The sequence below is a fragment of the Leptodactylus fuscus genome, chromosome 5 (genome assembly GCF_031893055.1).
Source record: "Leptodactylus fuscus isolate aLepFus1 chromosome 5, aLepFus1.hap2, whole genome shotgun sequence".
Taxonomy (NCBI): Eukaryota; Metazoa; Chordata; class Amphibia; order Anura; family Leptodactylidae; genus Leptodactylus; species Leptodactylus fuscus.
The window spans coordinates 206545666-206566110 of NC_134269.1; the positions used below are offsets into that span (position 1 = coordinate 206545666).

The following is a 20445-nucleotide window of genomic DNA, read 5'->3' on the forward strand; positions in this document are numbered from 1 at the left end:
CCGCCGAATATTACAGAATAGACTCGCGCGTTCATCACGATCATATAAACAGATTGGTCTTTATTCCAGCACATAATATCCATACCGTAACCAATCCAGGTCACATTCAGAAAAAATTGCACATCTCAGTTGTCAGTCCTATGGAATAGTCTGCAGATGAACAACATATAACAGCACGAAGCGCGATAATAAATTACAACACGATGAAAGGCAATTCTGCACACTTCTGCCATCTCATACACAGGTCACGTGGTTTCACATTAACAAAAAACGTTCATATAAAAATCTGTTTTTGGTTTTTAGAAATTTGCAGAGTCTGAGTAAACTTTATTCATGATTAAAAAGAAATCCTGCAGCTTTGTAATATACCTTGTGTGCAGATCCATGATGTCCGCAGTGAATGGAAACACTGATGGTCTTCCTTCATAGGTAGCAACACTGAACCATCCCTTTAAAGAGCGTGTCTCAAGCAGCTCACCCAAGTGTATGGGCCCTATTAAAAAATATGGACATAAAAGGGTAGGGGGCATTTGGGACCCCTTCTGTGAACCAGAATGGATAGACCTCATCAGTGCCTCAGTTTCTGGACCCCAAAAAACTATGGTCTCCATAAGGCGTCAGTCAGCACCTTCTCTAGGGAGAGGTAGTTGATGGTCCCTCTTAAAGGGGTAGTCAGGTAAATTTTGAATTTCCCATTGTCTCTATTATGCAGTCAACCTGACTCCGTAATAATGGGTTGCAACGCACTGACATGGCCTGTGGGTGACTTTGATGGTGCAAGAGGTGGAGTTGGATGTGTAGTATATTATATATTTGGTGCCGTATTTTTAGGATATGACAGCTAGCCTCAGCTATACCACAAATCACCGTCAGTAGTCAGATATTTATGAAAGTGCTCTGCTGGGAGCTAAAGGGGCAGCCCCTGTTCAATACCATAAGGCGGTGCATCAGTTCTCCCTCTGGGGCAGCTGTGTAATATATGGCCGCCATCTTATTCCAGTGGCAATATAGGACAACCCTTCAAGTGTTCAGCCATCAAAAAATGACTCTTCCGAGCTCAAACAGCACCTGAAAAACAGCAATATTCAAGGAGTAAGCGGATAGGTCATCAGCATGGACATTTCATTTGGGCCCGGACAACCTTTTTACACCAATGCCAGTCAGAATTATTGAAGTGTATTCAGATAGTGCAATTAAAAAGGTAAGGAGTAGCAAGTACCAAGTCTACTCCAATATGGAGACTGCCTCTTTATCCGTATGGTCCCTGTAATTTTCGGACGCTACTTACTTCTATAGTGATGAGTATAACGATCATCCATTCCAGTCGCAGGCCGCGTTTCTCACTTAAATGGTTCCGCATCAGATCCGTCAGTTCTATACAGTGCTGCAGCTTTTCATTTATCACCTAAAATATAATAATAACAAAAAAAGCGGAGAAGATAGTTAAAGGTAAAGTCTTCTGTATTACCCAGAGCCATTGCCAGGTCACCCCTTGGGAACCCCTGGATTATTACATGCCTGTCAGTTGCAATATATGGGGAATGCATAAAACTCTGGGCAGATCTCAGGTTGCTTCAGGTATAATATTCGCCACCTCCACTGACCGGCGGCTCAATGTTTGAAGCTGGAAGAAGACAGCTCTGTACACTGTGTACTACTGCTCAGCTCCTATTCAAGAGATAAGGCATCAATGTCTAGTCTTGGACCACCCCTTAAACCTCTGATTCGGTTCGGGAGATTGTTAGATGGCAACCCCTTTAAAGTCCTGCTTATGCCTAGTTACTGCAGTCATTCCCCATTTAGCTGCAGTACCAGTGTATGGAGCTATTTATTTCCAACAGACATAGCTCCATACAATTGTAGTTCTGCAGCGCCAGATGTAAGATAATCGATGAGGTTGTCAGATTTCGGACCCCCATCGATTGCATATTCATGACAGATAATAAAGGACAGAACATCAATATATACAGTAAGTCTTGGAAAAATAATTTTACAGTGTATTTGTTTCTTACATCTGAATAAAAGTTTTTCAAAGGGTTAATTAAAACTGCACCTTGACTCTGCGGTTTATGCTGAGGAACTGACAGGTTTTATCGTAGAGGTGCTCAAGATTTTCTCTGTCCCAGTAGAAATCAGGAGTGATGAGAAGGTCCGAGCTCAGGTTTATTCGATGCCTGGGATACAGAAAATAGTGATGTTACCAAAACCGGCCATGCCAGGGGTGTAGGACAAAATCAGAAGCATGCACATATACAACTAGCTGTGTGCACACTGGAAAGGCAGCCAAATCCATGCCCTCATTATAAAGCAAATAATACTACCATAAAGTGTACATAGATAATGCCGCCATACTGTACACAACACCGGATAGGCATTCAAACCTGTGCCCTCATAATAAAGCGAATAATACAACCATAAAGTATGCATAGATAATGGCGCCATACTGTACACAACACTGGATAGGCAGTCAAATCAGTGCCCTCATAACAAAGCAAATAATACTACCATAAAGTGTACATAGATAATGCTGCAATACTATACACAACACTGGATAGGCAGTCAAATATGTGCCCTCATAATAAAGTGAATAACTACTACTATCATACAGTGTACATTGATAATGCCGCCATACTGTACACAACACTGGATAGGCAGCCAAATCTGTGCCCTCATGCTATAGAGAATAAATACTACTACCATACACTGTACATAGATAATGCCGCCATACTGTACACAACACTGGATAGGCAGTCAAATCAGTGTCCTCATTATATAGTGAATAAATACAACCATAAAGTGTACATAGATAATGCCGCAATACTGTACACAACACTGGATAGGCAATCAAATCTGTGCCCTCATAATAAAGCAAATAATACGACCATAAAGTGTACATAGATAATGGCGCCATACTGTACACAACACTGGATAGGCAGTCAAATCAGTGCCCTCATTATATAGTGAATAAATACTACAACCATAAAATGTACATAGATAATGCCGCCATACTGTACACAACACTAAAGTACCATACTGTACTACTACCTACCTCATAAACCTGAAGACACTCTCCCCATCTACTGTTCACTATCCTGCTCCTCCCCTAATTTTTCCACCTTTAGGCCCCTTTTTATACCTAGATGACCACAGAGCTCACCTTCCCCCTTCGCCATTCTACCTAACCCTCCCTAACTACTCGAGCCTCTGCACATCCATTGCCACCACGACTACTCCCATCCTCCCCTGCAGTACTTAGGACATCTTGGCCCCCTCATGTCTACTTGGGCCTGCAGGACTATGGGGGTGATAATTCCTAATAAATACAGTGGGGAGGATTTATCAAGACTGGTGTACAGTATGCCAGTCTTGACTATTCTTGCACAATAGTAACAAAGGTGTCCCAGTTCTTTGTCAGCCCAATGTCTGTGCTGGTCGGGGCACCATACCTTTACCTTAGGGCAAAGAGTTCCCCGATTTTCTGCATAACATCATCGTGAGACAGTTTCAGTTTTTTTCTGGCTTTCAGCATCTGAAATATGAAATGAAGAGATTTTATGTGCAGAAATAAAACATATTTACTTTTCGGACCCCCCGAGTATAACGATCGGAGGCCCAGGAGAGGTAAGGGAGAATAAAAAACAGTGTAAGGGTGCATTCACACTACGTAACGCCAGCGTGTATCACAGCCGTACACGCCGGCGTTACAGCAGGGCTGCCGAACACTTCCCATTCATTTCTATGGGAGCCGGCATACAAGCGCTCCCCATAGAAATAACAAACTGCGTATACAGCAAGCTCTGCTCATGCCGAGCCGTACACGCCGGCACTTCCCATTCACTTCAATGGGACTGCTCGCAGTGAAAGAAGCAGCCCATTCATTTCTATGGGGAGCGCTCATATGCCGGCTCCCATAGAAATGAATGGGAAGTGTTCGGCAGCCCTGCTGTAACGCCGGCGTGTACGGCTGTGATACACGCTGGTGTTCCGTAGTGTGAATGCACCCTTACTTACCTCTCCGGGCTCTATGCAGGTTTCGGGCCTACTTTCATGACGTCACATGACTGGGACCTGCGTCCATATGTATCGCGACGCAGGCCCCCCGATCACACGATGTCCCGGATGTCATTGAAGATGGCCGATAGCGGTGGAGAGTACAGTGGAGCCAGAGATAGGTAAGTAAGTGTTTTTTATGGTTTTATCACCCCGGGTCTCCGATTATTATACTCTGGGGTCTGAAAAGACCCCAGAGTATAATAATTGTTCATGGGTGTCCACAATGGGCTATAATACTGTGTGCAGGGGCCACTATGGGGCATAATACAGTGTGCAGGGGCCACTATGGGCGATAATACTGTGTGCAGGGACCACTATGGGGCATAATACTGTGTGCAGGGGCCACTATGGGGCATAATACTGTGTGCAGGGGACACTATGGGGGATAATACTGTGTGCAGGGGCCACTATGGGGTATAATACTGTGTGCAGGGGCCACTATGGGGTATAATACTGTGTGCAGGGGCCATTATGTGGCATAATACTGTGTGCAGGGGCCACTATGGTGCGTAATACTGTGTGCAGGGGCCACTATGGAGCATAATAGTGTGCACAGAAAAGCAAGGGGGGGGGGTCAGTTGGTTGAGGTTTTTTGTGTTGGTCGGGGGAGGGGCCATGTCAAAAGTTCGCAACGGGGCCCCGCCATTTCTAGTTATGCCACTGGTATCACAATATCCACAGGATAAGGATTGTGTCCAATCACTGGGGTCCTGAACACCGAGTCCCCCCAATGATCAGTAGGATATAGACTGAAAGTCCCCCTAAAGCCTCCTTGTGTATGGGCACCAGTGCACTTGTGTGCCCGCGCTCCATTCACTTCTATCTCCTGCACTGTCCGCAGCCCCATAAAAGTGAATGGAGCGCCAATCACACATGTGCACTGGAGATCCATTCATAAGGAGGCTTTAGGGGGACTTTCAGTCCATGTCCTCCCGAGGTGTCAGCAGGGATACCTGTCATGTAATGTGCATGGCTGACCTCCTTAGTGGATACATGACTTACCTCTGGTATTGACTGGATGGACTCAACAAACGTATCCAGGGCTGACTCCCACATGGCCAGCTTCACTGCAAAACACAATGGGGCAGATTCACTAAACTTACACTAGACAGTCTGCAACTGCGCTAAAGTGATGACAGCGGCCAATGCTGGATGATAAAAAAATGAGTAGTGCTCTGTTTGTTATTTTAACCCTTCTCCTGCCAGTGGATAAATTGTAGGTGGACTCGGAAAACCCTTTAAAATAGTCATGTAACGTACAGATGTAGCCTTCATCTATCTAATGTTCAGAAAATGTGGTTTCATGTTTATGCAATCTGCAGATTTTGTCCTCCATTCACTTTAAGTGTCCACGAAACCCGTAGATGACATGATGTGCGATCAAAAGTGCTCTAACCTAATAGCGGAAGCTATGAACAGCGGCCACTGCAGGTAAAATATGGTATTGCAAGATGACCGAGCAAGTAACACAAGGATGGTTGGGGTCCATGATGGAGGGGTGGGGGGGCACGTGCATTGGACAAAGATGGACCTTACCAGACAAGCAAAGAGCATTGGAGAAGGCAAACTTCTGAAGAATGAGATCGTCGGCCTCCAGTTGGGGATCCAGCACAATTTCGCCTTTCACGAGTCTTGTGTGACCCCTGAGAAAACCAAAACCCCATTATATCCCTATATCACACTACTGTGTATATCCTGGACAGTCCGACCCAGCTCAACCCGAACCTACTCTCCAAAGCTATAGTTTATCTCTTCGTTCTCCCAGTGCACCAGCGCCACCTCGTACGGCTGAATTTCGTGGCGCTCCAGAATCTGCATCACGTGTTTCATCTGGAATACAGAAATTATCACAATAGATATAGGCTAGGAAAACCTTATCAGCCGTTCAATAGTCCTGGTTGATAAAGTTTAAAGGGGTATTCCTATCTTATAGTCATCTCAGTAGGTTATACCATCACTTATGATCAATGGGGTCCAGACTAGAGCTCCCGAATCAGTTCTATTGCCCCTTTACAGTCTTTCACTGGACATCGAGGTGATTGGGGTAGCTGCATGGCCAGGAGCGTTGCTGTCCAGGGGTTGTGGTGCTGAATAAGGCCGAGTTCACATCTTTGCGTTGGAGACTCCGCCGCAGAAACTGCCAAATATTGGCGGAGAGAAAAGTCCTGCACGGAGAACTTTTCTCTCCGCCAGTTCCAGTATAAAAATGGTGGACACCCGGCTCCATTATAGTCTATGGGGTCTGCCGTTGTTCGTGGGTAACCAATATTTTAGCGGTCCGGCTCTACGTGGACCCGAATGGAGAGCACAGTACAGATGTGAACTTAGTCTTAGTGCTGGAGCCTATTCATTCTCATGGTTGATGGGGGTCCCAGAGCTTGCACTCACTGTTCTCATAAATCCAGAGAATATCCCTTTAATAGGATTCTACCATTAAAATGAGAGAACTCATTTGCATACCGACAAAAATCGGCATTTCTACCAAACGGTGGTGCGGAGAAGCCATCTAAAGGTAGGAGAAGAATAGCCTTTCTGAAGGCTATTCCTACGTGTTAGTGAGAAAAAAAATTGATTTTAATGGTAGAATCCCTTTAAAGGGGTCGTTCAGGATTTAGGGAAAACTGACGGGTAGCCAAGGTGGATGGTAAAACAAAAAACATACATCCCCAATGCTTTGTTGGCCTCCATTCTGTCCCGTCCCCAAGTGGAGAGGATCACATGACTGCTGAGACTAATCAGTGGCCTCCGTGGTTAAGGGAGTGGTGACATCACTCAATAATATTACCGCCGATTCCTGAGGCCACTGATTGGTCTGAGCAATGTTGCAAGTGAGAGACGAGTATGACTTTTCTTTGTTTGTTTTACTCCCACCCCACCTCTGAGTTTCGGTCACCATTCTGCTGATCACCGAGGGACCCGATGTTTGGACACCTGTCCTGTGGATAGTGTAAGGATAGAGTCTGTCCTCCTAGGAAAACCCATGTAAGAAAAGAAACTGAATTTACTTACAGTCCTGTCTTCAATGTTCCAAAACACGACCGCCCCCTCCCTGTATGAAGAAAAGGGTAACATTGAAAATACAAATATCTCCAAGACATGGCACCTCATTAAAAATATCTCCAAGACATGGCACCTTAGTCTCAGAAATTGTCTTAATGTGAAATCCAGAATGAAACGTTAAGCAACATTTTTTCATTTTTTTGACCTAGAGTCCTAGACCCACTGCCCTGGTCAGACACGTGCCGGCCGACTGTCACTGACAGGACTTTGACCGACCGCTATGTGGATGATGTTGTAACCTGCTTGTGTAAATCAGATAATCCCAGATTTGTGATAAATTCTCCAGATCTAATCTGACCCTAAATGTGGTACCAAATTTATATACTCGAGTATAAGCTGAATTTTTTTTTTTTTTTTTCTTGGGGGGGGGGGGGTGTCTGTGACCAGCCGCAATAGTAATGTATAGAATCTCCCATAAAATAGTGAGAAAAAAAAAGAAGCTTTAAAAAAATATAGTAAAAAAAATAAAGGAAAAGTTGTAAATCCCTCCTTTCCCTAGAATACATATAAAAGTAGAAAATGACTGTGAAACACAAACACATTAGGTATCCCTGTGTCTGACATTGCCCGGTCTACTGAATATAGGGGATCTGCAATGCTCCTGTTCCGTCAGGAAGGGGTTAATAGGAGCATTGCAGATACCCTATATTCAGCCAGGCTGAATTCCAAGTGGGGGGAAAAAAACCCAGTCCTCAAGCTCAGGGAAGGGGCAGACAGACAACCAAAACACCCCCTCCCCTTCCCCAGCATCTACTGCACCCAAAAACTCCGACCATTTTAATTTTTGAAATTTTCCAGCAGCTGCTGCATTTCCCCCCCTCGGCTTATACTCGAGTCAATAAGTTTTCCCAGTTTTTTGTGGTATAATTAGGGGCCTCGGCTTATATTCGGGTCGGCTTATACTCGAGTATATACGGTATTTCAGGTCCTTCCTTGCTCCCACTTTTCATGGATCCTTCCAGGATGAATGGAGTTAAAGGCAATGTCACTTAATACGTCACCATAAAGGCAGCAATTAGTTTCCGGTGACGCCAGATTCACACTAGCGTTCGGGTCTCCATTGTGCAGGATCCGAAAGATGGAGACCCTGTCTGCTAAAAAGCGGTTACCCGTGGACCCCATAGACTATAATGGGGACTGCCGGGCTTCCTCCTTGCAGGACTTTTCTCTCCACTGATTTTAAGCAGAATCTGAAACCTCCGTTGACATGTTGTCATCCGAACCAAAACTGCTGTTACTCTGTGGGTTCTCTTCAGGCCCCATAGTATAATAACCGGAGGCCTGGGGAGGTGATCAAACATAAAAATATGATACTCACCCCTCCTGGACTCCGGCGCAGCTCCCTATTTTCTTCTGACGTCAGGGACTGTTCATCTGTGATTGGGGCTTAGCGGATCACCCAGTGTCGAGATGCATAGACGCATGCGCCATGATGCTGTGTGACCCATGTGACTTCTGAGGCCAAATCCCGGGCCAGAGAGGTCCCTGATGTCAGGCAGAAGACCAGAAGAGAAGAAGAAGCTGCGCTGTGGGCAAACCTGTCAGTAACTGTTCAATTTCTCAGCAGCGCCACCACAAGGTAAATAGAGCATTACAATGTGCCCATTCAAATCAGAGGGTTGTCTGTGTAATGCCGGACAGGTCGGGTCCTCCAGAGCGAGAGACACTCTTTGCAGCCATTTTAAATCAGGAATCTGGACAAAGGACCCCCCTACCTAATAGGGTGTATGACAATGGGTTTTCTAAACTGAATGACCCCTTTAATTCTGAGAGTTTTTTGACAATCTAACAAGTAGAGGAAAACCTGTTACTATCAATGATGTATACAAACAAATCACTGACCTGAAGAAAAATATCACCCCGGAGTCCTGCTCCTTAGAGACGTTCTCCACTCCGACTAGTAGCACATTGGAGGCATCTGTAAAAGGGGAATGGTAATACAATTATTACAGTGTGGTGCAATACCATACACTGTCCATGCACAAGAGTGGCGCTCTTTCTGGTGAAGAAGAAGATAAAAGAAGACATCCCCTTTAAGACAATGGGCAATGTGACATACATACAATAAGCTTAAGGACTCACCCCGAGGTAAACTTGGCAGCTCATTGTACCCTTGTGATGCCAAATCATGGCACAGGGTGCCCAGGTGAAATTCATCCGCTGTTGCAAAGGCAGTGCACTGCATCAGATCCTGTAAGGTGCAAACATAAGAATGAACGAAGGGAGTCACAACTGCAATACTACACGTACAGCATGAAGTCTATGTTCTAGAAAAACATGGATGCTGTTATAGGATTATATCCCATGACTTTTGCCTGGCGCGGTGCCCCCATATTATGTATGGTCACACAGTGTACTACCGGTAGTCACCATACAGTGATGCATTTTGGTATATTTTATGTGGGCCTTTGGGGGTAACGCCTGCTACCTCTGCACCACCAATAATGCCCCTGCTTCTAGGGCTGGCTCTGCCCAACAATCATTCATGGATGGCATTGAGTCAACCCCATAGACTGAAGGACTAGGACTACAATGTGCCACATCACCTTAGTCTTTGACAGGAAAGGCAGATTGGATCTAGATGGCTGCTTGGTTCTGGAGGACTTCAGAGGTCTCTTGGTGACTGGTCCTGGGATGGTCGGTGTGGATGCCAATTCGGAGTATAATCTACTTGTGGACAGTGTCTTCCAGGTGACATTACTACTTGTGGACAGAGTCTTCCAGGTGACATTACTACTTAAGGACAGTGTCTTCCAGGTGACATTACTACTTGTGGACAGTGTCTTCCAGGGGACATGATGGTGGCTCCAGCATCTACAGCATGGGAACATCTTCCTGAGTGGAGACACACGTGTGACATCCCACTGCGGGTGTTTTATAGGTACATGTATGGCAGGTAGAACACTGGGCCTTGTACTTGTAAATCCGGTAAAGAGTCTGCTCTGAAAGTCCATGTTTTGTGGCTTTGTAGTCCGGCATATCTGTCTTACAAGATACGGCGTCTTCCATAGTAGTCCGCTCATGGTAGATGTCACTGAGCTGGAAGAAAAAAATAACCGGATACTCTGTGTCCTTCTAGACACATGTATTATCTATTGACAGGCTATGGAACATACAATACAATGATATCCAACTACTGGGACCACCATGAGTACTAGGCAGGGGACACCCATCTCTTCTATAGTAGTAAGGGTGACCATTCCATACAACTATATGGGGGGTGCTGAAACCACCGAGGGGAAGGTCGGCAGCCAGGTGCTGGACCCCGCAGATAAGTGATAAATTACAACCGGAATAACCCTTCAACGTTACGATCACATCTGCATTGTCCTATCCAGAAAAATGGACGACAACAGATCCTGGGGTTACCCCATTGGGATCCATTTTTTTTTCTTTTTGTTAGATTACTCATCTCTGCTAGATGTCAGTGAACGGGATCATTTTTGTTAACATCAAAAGGCTAAAAACCCATTTAGACTTCTAAGTCTCACAGCTGAGAGTTTGCTACAATTACACTGTGGGTCCAATATATTGCATGTGGGGGGCATTATATTATACGTATGGGCACTGTGGGCCCATTATATGACATGTGAGGGCCATAATATTACAAGGTGGGGCACTGTGTGTACATTATATGACATGTAGGGGCCATTATATTATAAGGTGGGGCACTGTGGGCCCATTATATGACATGTGGGGGCCATTATATTACAAAGTGGGGCGCTGTGGGCTCATTATATTACATGTTGTGGCCATTATATTACAAGTTGGGGTACTGTGGGCCGATTATATGACATGTGGGGGCATTATATTACAAGGTGGAGCACTGTGGGCCCATTATATTACAAGTTGGGGCACTGTGGTTCATTATATGACATGTGGGGCCATTATATTACAAGGTGGGGCACTGTGGGCCCATTATATTACATGTTGGGGCCATTATATTACAAGTGGGGGCACTGTGGGTCCATTATATGACATGTGGGGACTAGAGATGAGCCGTTTTGAATAGCACACACCCATAGGAATGAATGGACGCAGCAGGCATGCAGGGGGTTAAGCGGCTGGCCGCCGGCAAAGTCTGCATGGAGGCCGCTTCCATTCATTCCTATGGGTGCGTGCTATTCGAAACGGCCGTTTCGAATAGTGTTCGCTCATCTCTAGTGGGGGCCAATATATTACACATTTAGGCACTGTGAGTCCATTATATGACATGTGGGGACACTGAGGGGACCATTTTGCCAACTGGGTTGTCATTATAATACATATAGGGGAACTAGGGGTGTTATATAACAGTTGACAGAAGCCTTATGCTAGGTTCACACTAGCGTCGCCTCTCCGGTGTATTGGTCCGTTACAGGACTAGAACAAAGAAGAGGCGGAACACTAAAATAGCGGTAACGTGCGGGGTCAGATGTATTCCATTGACTATAATGGGGTCCGTCTTGTGCAGTATTTTTTTGTCCACCAATTTTAAGGCAAAAATTGTGATGGAGTCTCCCTTCAAATGTGAACATAGCCTTATTTTGGGGGTACCTTGTTGGGACTTTTGCTCACTAGGGGTTAATTTGCTTGAAAAGTTTGAGAATCACTGCCCTAATCTATCGGGGCTTTGGGGTAACATACTGGGTTCTGATGACACACTCCCTTTAATGGATCTATATGCTGTCCATGGTCTGCAAAAAACACAGAAGTGTGAATAAGCCCTAAGACTTGTTTCCCTGCAGAACCACAAGGGGCATTCTGGTTAATATGGTTAGGGTCCAGACATGACCTGACAAGTTCCCTTTAAATAACCTTGTTCAATTTTTATCTAATGACTCATTTCCAATTTTAACTCTTGAAGGGCATGTCATCATAGCTGATCATTTCAATGCTAAATGACCTTGTGCTGTCATGTGCTACAGCCCAATGAGATTTCACCATATATTCACCCTTGACATCATGTACACCCCATATAGAGCCCAATATTACATCCATCACTCCGCACAGCACTCGGGGACTCGAACCTGCGACCTTCACACCGCAAGACACTGCACTTACCTGCACGAAGGCAAACCCCGCCCACTGCTTGGCTCTCACTAGCCCCGCCCCTTACCGTTCCTTCATGTTCTATAGACTCTTCCCTCTGCCGGACGAATCTTGTTATTGGTCGCAGCAGATTCGATAAAATTAAATTTTGATCTTAAAATGAAAAGTATTAAAATTATTGTAGAAAATTTAGGACTTTTATGTGATTTTTTTTGCTGAACAATCCAATGGAAAAAACACAAACTATAGTGAAAATGGCGAATGTGCCGAGTATGGGAGAGAGATAAGTGTGAACTCCGGCAACCTGCTGTCTAGTGTCTGCGGAGACGGGAGGAGATGTATGAGAGCCGCGCTGTCTGTATGCTCTGCTAGTGCCTGTATGTGTATATGGCTCTGCTCTGCGAGTGTCTGTATATACTGTATATGTGTCTGCTAGTGCCTGTATATATATGTCTGCTCTGTCAGTGCCTGTATATATGTGTCTGCTCTACTAGTACCTGTATATACTCTGCTAGTGCCTGTATGTGTATATGGCTCTGCTCTGCTAGTGCCTGTATATATGTCTCTGCACTGCTCGTGCCTGTATATATGTGTCTGCTTTGCTAGTGTCTATACATATGTGTCTGCTCTGCCAGTGCCTGTATATATGTCTCTGCTCTGCTAGTGTCTATACATATGTGTCTGCTCTGCTAGTGCCTGTATATATATGTATATATGTCTTTGCTCTGCCAGTGCCTGTATATATATCTGCTCTGCCAGTGCCTGTATATATATGTCTGCTCTGCCAGTGCCTGTATATATATGTCTGCTCTGCCAGTGCCTGTATATATATATCTGCTCTGCCAGTGCCTGTATATATATGTCTGCTCTGCCAGTGCCTGTATGTATATATATGTCTGCTCTGCCAGTGCCTGTATGTATATATATATGTCTGCTCTGCTAGTGCCTGTATGTATGTGTATATATATATATATATATATATGTCTGCTCTGCTAGTGCCTGTATGTATATATATATATATATATATATGTCTGCTCTGCTAGTGCCTGTATATATGTGTCTGTTTTGCTAGTGTGTGTATATATGTCTCTGCTCTGCTAGTGCCTATACATATGTGTCTGCTCTGCTAGTGCCTATATATATGTCTATATGTCTGCTCTGCTAGTGCCTATATATGTCTCTGCTTGTGCCTGTATATATGTGTCTTTTTGTATATTATAGGCCTGTACTTAGTGTGGCTGTACTTTATGCTTTTGGTTGCACAGTGCCTGGACACACAAGTACAGCAACTAGGAGCTATATATGGGGACACTCTAGGGTAGAGACTGTATATGGAGGCACTCTAGGTTAGCGCTCTGTGTGCTGGACACTCCGCTGGCTCTTAATAGGGGGTATTCTCCTGTGATACTGTATATCTACATACACTCTGCTGGCTCTGTATATATGGGAGAACTTTTTGCTAACTCTGTATATGGGGGTGCAGTGCTGTCTCTGTATATGGGGGTGCTCTGCTAACTCATTATTTGGGGGAACTCTCTGAGAGCTCTGTACATGCAGCACTGTGCCTGACACTGTATAGGAGTGCTTGGCCTGGCACAGAGCACATATGTCCTCTCTGGCTAATACTGTATATGGGGGCACTCTATAGCACAACATATGGAGGATTTCTCCTGCAGGGACTATATATAGGGGCACCACACCTATACTGTATACTGTACTGATAGATTATTCCATCCAATATTAACATGTCACATAGATCTGCTGTTCAGAACTCTTGAAAAGTTGCTTGACGACCACTGTCAGAACTGCGGTAGCAGCCATATTGGTTGTCACACAGCTTTCCCAGAACCAGATAAACCCTTATAACTAGATGGAAGCGTCTCCTCTGCTCTGTCCGTATCATCTCATGCTTTCTCTTGCAGGGGCCGCTGTGTAATAATGTGTAACTTCATGTTCTTTCTTGCAGTCTTTACACCCCGTGAATCAACAAGATGGAGACTCCCTGCCCGCTGTCTGCCAAGTATGAAGGGTGTGTGCCTACTCCAGTCATCCCGCATACAACTTGAGCAATCTGTGTGATATCAGGCCATGTATTTCCTTGTCATGAGTTTTGGGGAAGTTGCAAAACTTAGAGCTTCATCTTCCTGGTCCAGAGGAACCCTGTTACTCAATATCTGCTGCTTTTATTCCCTGGGTGGAAAAGTATCTGCCCCCCTGAGTGACTGGCTGCAACTCTTTTAAGCTGATGGCTGGGTGCCCTGATGGAGCCCTCAGCGATCAGCTCTGATCCACTGGTGAGCTTGGCTGAAAGTGTGCAATTTCCCTGCAGCGCCAGGAAAGATGAAGCATTACACAGTTGCTTTTGAAATCAGTGGTCTTGGTGTGTCATGTATGAACATCCTGGGTCCTCCAAAAACATAGAAGGCTCTGAGTAGCTTCTCTCCAGTCAAAAAGGACCCTTTGGTGCAGATGGGGTGGGCTTTGGGCTGAATCAGTCTCCTTTCCCCTCTGGCAGCTAGGGTGGGCTTTGGGCTGAATCAGTCTCCTTTCCCCTCTGGCAGCTGGGGTGGGCTTTGGGCTGAATCAGTCTCCTTTCCCCTCTGGCAGCTGGGGTGGGTTTTAGGCTGAATCAGTCTCCTTTCCCCTCTGGCAGCTAGGGTGGGCTTTGGGCTGAATCAGTCTCCTTTCCCCTCTGGCAGCTGGGGTGGGCTTTGGGCTGAATCAGTCTCCTTTCCCATCTGACAGCTGGGGTGGGCTTTGGAATTTCCCCTCTGGCAGCTGGGGTAAGCTTTGGGCTGAATCAGTCTCCTTTCCCCTCTGGCAGCTGTAAATGTAGTCCTTTCTGCTGAAGGAGTGTTCCCCCTATACTGCCACCTGCTGCTCCTTCCCTGACAAGCGGGGTAGGACACTGTCTATTGGCTTCTCTCCAGTGATTGTTATACAGGCTTGGCTATGGAGAGATTGTCTGAGCATGTGTGTCCACCAGCACTGAGCTCATTAGGTGGACGTCCATATTGCTATACATTTTTAACACCAGGTGGCGCCATGCTATGTTAGTACATCGTAACATGAGCTAGACGTGTTCATTTTTTAGGTTCTGTACAATGAATATGATATTTAATGGTAGATGGTTTATTAAAGGTTTGTGGGAGTTAAATATTGATGACCTATCAGTAGGACCCTCACAGATCAGCTGGGGGGGGGGGCAGTGTCACCTAGGTCCATAGGATAGGTGATCAATGGAGTCTGACCCCTGGGACTCTCACAGATCAGCTGTTCAGATGAGTTTCGTTTTCCACTTCACAAACCAGTGATGTCATTTTCATTTGTCATGTGATCAGCTTGGCACCTCAGTCCCATCCAAGTGAATGGGGCTGAGATGCAATACCAAGCACGGCCACTACACAATGGACGGCACTATGGTTGGGATTCAGTGAAGAGGTCGCGGTGGTCAACCATACACTCTGGTATCTATAACCAGCTGATCAGTGGTGGTCCTGGGTGCTGGACCCCCAGTGATCTGATATTGGTGACCTATCCTAAACTTACAGAGGTAGCCAAAGGTGAACTGAACATTTGCCATTGGTATAGTACAGTATAATATATTATCACAGGCGACATCAAAAACCAGTGCAAAGTCATGAATATATGTTCCTAGCCGGTGTATACGGTCAGTGTAATATACTCTATATAATTTTTTTATTTTATTTTTTTTGTATTTTCAGGTCCTTTGCTTACTTCACCGTGAAAGACCGGCTGCCCCAGATCCTAACAAAAGCGATAGACACTGTTCACCGCAATAAGAATACGTTCCTGGAAGCTCATGGCGAGGTGAGGGCCGCATTAGGGAAGACAAACTAGGAAACCACCCGGGGGCCCGAGAGCCCATAGGGCTCGTCATGACCTATAACCTATACAGTGAGCCCCCCCCTCCCCCCCAAGTCTGCAGCTTGGCCGTCGAGCTGTGTGCATCTATAATAAGCCGCGGCCGGTGCTGCCCTTGACTTCCCTCTTGGCCTGTAATATTGGAGGAATGGACGTTGCCAGGAGGGATTCCTCTCTCCTATCACCTTGCAATGTCTGTGGCAGCTGAAGGAAGACTTCCCCATGCCTAAAATTAAATTTAAAGGGGCGTTCTAGGGCTACGATATTGATAGCTGCGGCCTCTTCACAGTGCCGTGCATTGTATAGTGGCTGCACGTGGTATTGCAGCTCATTTGAATGGGACTGAGCGACAGCAGGGTCATGTGACCGGTGGTGGATTAGTCACTGTCTCCTAGTCCTGGCCAAGGCCTTGAAATGGAGGATATGCAAATACTATAGGAGGGCTGAGAAAAAGTATTTGCCCCCTATTCTTACATAATTAAATATCTTTTCCCTTAAAGGGGTTTTCTTGATAGAAGGTCCCCTTGTTCATAAATTGTCTCCCAGCTGTAATCTGTATGAAAAGCTGACAGTAATCGGTCGGTTTCCCTGTAGCGCCTCCACTGGTGAAACTTAAGTATTACACAGTGTCCATCCAAATCAGGATAGGACAGGTCCTCCATAGACTCTCCCTACAAGCACTCTCACCAAGAGATGAGCCTTCCTCTATTACCTCAGAGTTATGTATTAGGGTGTATGGTGAGTGGAGGACCCCTTTAAACTTGTTACACCTGCTTTGTTTCAGGAAGGCATCGAGGCGGAGAAGAAGGCTTTGTCTTTCTTTTCCAAACTACGGAACGAAATGCAGACGAATAAGCCCATCCTGCCGCTGATCGACGGACAGCCGGACACGCAGATCTGGAACCAGTACCTGGACTACCAGAAGACTCTACTGAGCGACGGAGAAGAGCCGAGCTGGTTCCGATCCCCTTGGCTCTATGTGGAGTGTTACTTGTATCGCAGGATTCAGGAGGGTTTGTTACTGAGGTGAGAACTCGTGATGTCCGGGACTAGACTAGAGACTGCGAATCTGCAGAAAGCTGGGTGACAATGATCACTATAGAGGTAAGGGGTTTGTGATTGTGGGGTCCAACATCAACCACGCCGATCAGCTGCTCCCTGTGCCAACGATGTCAGCAGCAGCTCAGTCCCATTTAAAATATATCTGTCAGGGCGATTTGGGACACAACCCCCAGTCCATAAAGTCATCCTTGCCCACGATAAAAATAACACCGTACCCCTATACTCCCTGCGCTGGCACAGTACACCTCGGCTTCAGTGCGCATGCGCCTGACATCTGGCACTTGCACAGTGAAGCCTTGGCTTCGCTGAAAAGCAGTGCTCCAGAGAAATACCCCTTTAAAGGGATGTGCAAGCGAGAAGCAGTTATCGCCTCTCCCCTGGGTAGTGGCCGGATCAGTAGGGGTTGAGCACCACATGCCAGAACAGGACACCCTACACGGCTAGGAGATGTTTGGATGGGGCTACGTTCAGGCCTGCGCACTGCTGGTGGTGTTTTTTGACTTCTTCAGACTAGACACCGATCCTACCTATGTTATGAAAGCGGCCAAGACTGGAGAAAGTAACTAAGACACCTTATGTTCTGTCACAGCCCTCCAATATCTGAATATGACGTCTTCAGGGAAGCAAAATATGAAAGTTTCTTTCAGTCCCAGCCAGCCATGTTGTCTCTGTGCGGCCATCTGCAGGAGCTTAAAGGGAAAATGAATGGTCTGAGTAACAATGAGGTGCGGGAGGAGATCCACAGACTGCTGCAGGTGGGTACGGTTATCATTTCGGCCGTTTAAGACACAGCTTTTATCAAACGTCTTAAAGGGGTATTCCAGTTGGAGCAAATAACCCCCCCCCTCCCCTTTCATGAGAACTGGGGTGCAGGGAGCAGCAGGACGTAGAGCAGGGGTAGGGAACCTTTGGCTCTCCAGCTGCTGTGAAACTACAACTCCCAGCATGCTCCATTCACTTCCATGGGAGTTCCCAGAACAGCAGAGCCAGTATGCATGCTGGGAGTTGTAGTTTTGCAACAGCTGGAGAGCCGTATGTTCCCTACCCCTGACGTAGAGCATGCCCCGCTCTGTTCACTTCAATGCTGTGTTTCGGCTATCTCCAGCAGCCCCATTGAAGTGAACAGGATGGCGCGTGCTGTCCCTCCAATTTCTCATCATCCTGGGGGTCCCAGCGGGCTGACCCCACTGATCAGGAAATTCTCTCCATACCATTTGGCCTAACTGGAATACCCCTTTAAAGGTGTGCGTCCCACCTCTGGGTCCTGCACCCCCGACAGGACCCGCATCTATAAGACGTTGATGTTGTCTGCTATTTCCATACAGTTTTATTGAAGTGAATGGTGTTGAGCTGCAATACCTCTCACAACCAACACAACAGTTGTGGCGCTCTATATGACACCTCACATGTCTTTCTAATCAATAATACAGGTATTCACAGAGTGTAATATTCCATGTTTCTCACTTGTAGGTGTCTCTATGGGGAAACAAGTGTGACCTTTCAATATCTGGGGGTCAGGACAACTCCCAGAAAACCAGCATCCTGTCCTCCCTTGAAGACTTCCGAGCTCTTATACTGGTGGATGATATGGAGTCTGTCTGGAAAATCCTGTCTAGGAACAGAGACGGGCACACAGAGTCCAGGACCAGAGTGGACATTGTCCTAGATAACGCCGGCTTCGAGTTGGTCACCGATTTCGTCCTGGCAGACGCCATGTTGTCCCTAAATCTGGCCACAGAGGTCCATTTCCACGGGAAGGTCATGCCATGGTACGTCTCCGACACCACAAAACACGACTTCGACTGGACAATTCAGAAATGTTTGGCCGTCAACAACAAGTGGATGTCAAAGTGCGGCCAAACCTGGAAGGAGAACCTGAAGAAGGGGCGCTGGGTCTATCACGAACATCTCTTCTGGACCCTGCCCCATGAGTACTGCACCATGGCCGAAGTGGCGCCAGATTTGTACACCGAGCTGCAAAAATCGGATTTAGTCTTCTTTAAGGGAGACTTGAACTACAGGAAACTGACCGGGGACCGGCGGTGGGACTTCAGCGTGCCCTTCTCTCAGGCGCTCAGGTCCTTCCATCCAGCGCCATTGTGTAGCATCAGAACCCTGAAGGCCGACGTGCAGGTCGGGTTGCAAGCGGGTGTCGGAGAGCGGCTCGCAGCGGCTGAGGCAGACTGGATGATATCCGGCAAATACGGCGTCATCCAGTTCAGTCCTGTAGTCTGAGGCGGACTTTCTTTTCTAGGGTCTCTTCACGCGCCGCGCCGCATTCATCTACTAAGGCCCCAGCTCCAGTTTACAGCAGCCTTGGCCGTCATCTAGACAAATGGAAGTCTGGCATCTGCTCTTAAAGGGATGAAGCACTGGGTGTTAAAGGGGTGGTCAAATGATAGAAAAATATTCTGAAATAACAACCAGTTTTGGTTCTACATCGATGACGTCATCTTCTTGGTCCCATTCTTCCATTTTTTTTTTTTTTACTAGAAGGCATAGCTCGCACTTTAGGAGATTTCACAGGAATATTTTTGTACCTATACATGAATATCTATTGACATAGTGAATGTTGACATGATGTTTTCTAACCTCCTATACATTGATGGAAGGTGACCATACATGTAAGGTCCCTCGACACAGAAGGGTCAGACATGTTGGATTTCAGCATGTCCGATCTGCCCTCTTCCTATGGAGAACACACACTGCATGAACATGGTGTTATTCACTAGGCCTGTGCGATCTATATTACAAGCTGTATATTCTACCGTCTCATCCATTCTTCTGCTCTAAAGACTTCAGCATAACCTGAAAATATATATTTTTGCCTATCACGTTGTGCACGTTGTCTCACTTATTTCTATGACGCCATTAATGGTTTATTTCTATTAGTGAATTGAGACTTCACCTTTAATTAAGCCAGGGGGTGCGATGGTAACATCACTGGGCCATTAGACCCTGGCTAGAACCAGATTTGTAGCCCTAACATGGATGTATCATGGTAGTGTGAATGCAGCCATGTATGAGCCACGTGATCATGTATAGTCGGGGTAAAGAGAAGGAAGAAGCTTCATATCGTCCAAAGAATAAAACCGCCATCCTAATGTCTTCCTGAAATGTCCAATCCAAAAAGTCCATATCCGACGAATGAAAAGCTGCAACACCAAGTTAGGGCTCGTTCACATGGGGCAAGAGGGGGCGGATTCTGACGCCGAATCCACCTCAGAATCCGCCCCCTCACAATAGAGGTCTATGTAGACCGCTAGCTTACTTTTTTCCGTGAGCGGTATGTTCCAGATCACGGAAAAAAGAAGCGAGCTGCCTAGAGATGAACGAACACTGTTCAGATCAGCC

At 46.2% G+C, this 20445-nt stretch overlaps 2 protein-coding genes across 6 annotated transcripts; one reads left to right on the forward strand and one right to left on the reverse strand.

Moving 5' to 3' along the window:
• Positions 1-582: 582 nt before the first annotated feature.
• On the reverse strand, positions 583-12178 carry RMND1 (required for meiotic nuclear division 1 homolog). The gene is made up of 12 exons (XM_075276450.1): positions 12157-12178; positions 9660-10152; positions 9196-9304; positions 8956-9031; positions 7063-7102; positions 5783-5883; positions 5590-5696; positions 5056-5120; positions 3453-3529; positions 2054-2174; positions 1289-1405; positions 583-1068 (listed from the first exon to the last, which is right to left on the reverse strand). The coding sequence occupies exons 2-12, from the start codon at positions 10134-10136 to the stop codon at positions 1036-1038; spliced, it is 1323 nt and encodes a 440-aa protein (XP_075132551.1). The 5' UTR covers positions 10137-10152; positions 12157-12178; the 3' UTR covers positions 583-1035.
• Positions 12179-12449: 271 nt separating this feature from the next.
• Positions 12450-19925, forward strand: DCPH1 (damage control phosphatase 1). Of its 5 annotated transcripts, none has more exons than XM_075275066.1 (6): positions 12450-12482; positions 14111-14173; positions 15870-15975; positions 16814-17055; positions 17681-17846; positions 18562-19925. In XM_075275066.1, exons 2-6 carry the CDS (start codon positions 14136-14138, stop codon positions 19324-19326), a joined length of 1317 nt encoding a protein of 438 aa, XP_075131167.1. In that variant the 5' UTR covers positions 12450-12482; positions 14111-14135; the 3' UTR covers positions 19327-19925. The 5 variants fall into 5 exon arrangements, with proteins under 5 accessions (XP_075131167.1, XP_075131165.1, XP_075131168.1 ...); XM_075275064.1 differs by having other exon boundaries at positions 12459-12521; XM_075275067.1 differs by lacking the exon at positions 12450-12482 and adding an exon at positions 12484-12502.
• Positions 19926-20445: the final 520 nt, after the last annotated feature.